This window comes from Emys orbicularis, chromosome 12 (genome assembly GCF_028017835.1).
Source record: "Emys orbicularis isolate rEmyOrb1 chromosome 12, rEmyOrb1.hap1, whole genome shotgun sequence".
In the NCBI taxonomy this organism is placed as follows: Eukaryota; Metazoa; Chordata; order Testudines; family Emydidae; genus Emys; species Emys orbicularis.
Window position 1 is genome coordinate 54,800,420 of NC_088694.1, and position 2,205 is coordinate 54,802,624.

General features: G+C 49.0%; 1 gene segment (V, D, J or C); it reads right to left on the reverse strand.

The window, feature by feature from the left end:
* On the reverse strand, positions 1–1,946 carry LOC135886434 (immunoglobulin lambda variable 1-47-like). The segment is given in 2 exon segments: positions 1–323; positions 1,922–1,946. Coding segments are annotated over 2 exon segments (348 nt in total).
* Between the last annotated feature and the right edge of the window lie 259 nt (positions 1,947–2,205).

Consider the following 2,205-nt stretch of genomic DNA (forward strand, 5'->3'; position numbering starts at 1 on the left):
TCACTGTGCCCGCTGCAGGGCGCAGTAATACACCGCTGTGTCTGCCAGCTCCATGGCGGCGATGCTCAGAGCTGTGGAGTTGCCATCAGCCTGGGAAGAAAACCTCTCCTCGGCGAAGTCTGCGGTATCACTGACAGATCTGGCTCCCTTCGTTCCTCTCCACAGGATGTACTGCGGGGCTCGGTTCGGGTACTGACGGTACCAGTAGAGATAGACACCAGCAGTGTAACTAGACTCATAAGAACAGCTGAGGGTCACGGAGCCGCCTTCAGCTCCAGACATCTGGGGTTCCCTGGGCTGGACCGACTCACCCAGCACAGCACCTGAAACAAGAAATGGAGAGAGAAAATACAGCAGTTGTGTGCAGTCTGAGTGCTCACTTCTATACCTTAGCTAGAATGAGAGAGAGGAGTATGGGGACAGAGAGAGACACGCACTGCAAAGGCGGAGGTGTGTGTGTGAAAAAAGAGAAAGAGAGATTCGGGAGTAATCAGCGTAACTCGACGACCAGCTACCTGGATATAGAGTGAAAATAAAAAGGCCGAACATTAAACGTTTGCTCATTGTGTTAAGCAGAGCGGCTCGGGTTTCAATTCTACCCTGAACCCTTCAGCCCTGAAGAGACAGCGTCCTGCCTGAATGTGTTAATCTCGCCGCATTTCTTCAGCCACTGGCCTACTAAGGGCGTATGTGGAAGTGAGATCCCCCCCTAACCCACAGGAAACGAGAAGAGGTTGGTTCCGTTTGTGAAAGGCTTTCTCAGACCTTCTTTAACGTGTCTTCATTTCCTGATGAGTGCGACTCTCTTTGCAGGTGTTTACATTAAGTAGGAAACACATAAGTGATTTGTGGTACATAGAGTAAATTATATGACGGAGAAATCTAGGACCCCACTTCCCTACAACCAGTTTCTCAAGGATTCTTGTTCGCCGGTGCACGAGTGTGGAGTCCCACGGATTTTTTTTTCTAAAAGAAATTGGCTTCAGTGTTTCTGAAATATCGGATATTTCAAAAACACTGAAGCGAAATTATTTTAGAAATATATCATTATGTATATTTAATATATGCAAATATCACATTTAAATATTCAAGTTGAATACTTCGCAAAAGACCCCCTGGAGGATAAGTTATACCCGAGGCGCGCATGGAGCTCATTCAGGGAAAGTCGGGGTTAATGCACACAGATTTCGAAGGATTCCCTGAATATCCGAGTATTGAGCTTTGCGGGATCAGACTGGGAAAGGAATTCCCCTTCTGAGAGTTCTTTACTGAGAACCGGGCACCTACCCGTGAGCTGTAAACTTTTAGGGCTGTTACAAACAGTGGGGTCTGTTTTCAACTGAGATTAGGCAGAGAGGTGGGTGGCAGAGGGAAATAATAGTGCAACATTTTGCTGTTCATTAAAATATTTCAAAGGGCTTCAGTCTTGCTGAGAAAATGTTCCATTTTCATTTGTTTGGGGCTTTTGTCTGTGCTTTTGTTTCGATTGCGTTGCGTTGAATTCGACTGTGTTGGGTTTCTTTGAGTTTGTTTGTTTTTTCGGCGGGGGGGGGGTTGGAATGGATTGAGTTAAACTGAGTTTCCATGGGTTTGGATTCGGTTGGTTTGGGCTGTAATCACCCGAGTTGGATTTGGGATTGAATTTCATTGAATTGAGTTAGGTTGCCTGCTTTGGGTTTGGCCTGATTGGATTGTGTTGGGATGGTTCAGTGGGATATAGGGTTTAGCCAGGTTGGCTTGATTTGAGTAGAGTTGGCTTGGATTAAACTGGGCTCAGCTGTATTGGATTTCATGGGGGGAGGGGGAGTGAAGGCACGGCCACGCGTCTTGTTGGTGATGTAAACACGTTTTAGCACAGGGATCGGCAACCTTTGGCACGCGGCTTGTCAGGGTAATCACCCTGGCGGGCCGGCTTGTTTACCTTCCGCGTGGGTAGGTTCGGTCATCGCCGCTCCCACTGGCCGCGGTTCGCCGCTGCAAGCCAATGGGGGCTGCGGGAAGCGGTGCAGGCCGAGGGATGTACTGGCCGCCGCTTCCCGCAGCTCCCATTGGCCTGGAGCAACGAACCGCGGCCAGTGGGAGCTGCGATCCGCCGAACCTGCAGACGAGCTGCGTGTCAAAGGTTGCCGATCCCTGTTTTAGCCTATCGGTTACACGTTTATAGATAGAGTTCTCTTCTTCCCTAGAAGTGCCAGACTTGTTTTG